The following is a 404-nucleotide window of genomic DNA, read 5'->3' on the forward strand; positions in this document are numbered from 1 at the left end:
CAATTTATTCTTAAAACGAAGAGATAAATTCCACCTTACAGTATGGTAATGGATTGAATCTATTCTGGTATACAAGTGGGTTGATTGCAGCGGTAGATACCTGGCGTCCTTTTAATTATCCGTAAATGCTTTAACCATGACGAGCACCGAAGCCACGGCTGTGACCCCTGGCAAAGCCTTGGCCATGAATCCTTCCAATTCCATGGCCGTGTCCCCTGTGGAATCCATGGCCACCACCTCCGCCATGAAACCTGCCGAAGTCAGCCTCTGGGTCGGGGTGAGGTATGGCGCTGGCCCAGCTAATCAGGCCAGACAGGATCACCATCATGACCAGAAACAGTGATAGCTGTAAGGAAGGGATCGTTTGGATTTTTATTAGAAACATTGAATGATAAAAATCTGTT

The 404-nt window shown here is 46.8% G+C and overlaps 1 protein-coding gene across 1 annotated transcript in view; it reads right to left on the bottom strand.

The window, feature by feature from the left end:
* Nucleotides 1-404, bottom strand: part of LOC119591683 (holotricin-3-like) — a 987-nt gene continuing 583 nt past the window's right edge. Inside the window, exon 2 of the mRNA XM_037940433.1 lies at nucleotides 1-346. Within this exon, the coding sequence (XP_037796361.1) occupies nucleotides 131-346 (216 nt within the window). The 3' untranslated portion in view covers nucleotides 1-130. The remainder of the gene's footprint in view (nucleotides 347-404) is intronic.

Source organism: Penaeus monodon, chromosome 29 (genome assembly GCF_015228065.2).
Source record: "Penaeus monodon isolate SGIC_2016 chromosome 29, NSTDA_Pmon_1, whole genome shotgun sequence".
Classification (NCBI taxonomy): Eukaryota; Metazoa; Arthropoda; class Malacostraca; order Decapoda; family Penaeidae; genus Penaeus; species Penaeus monodon.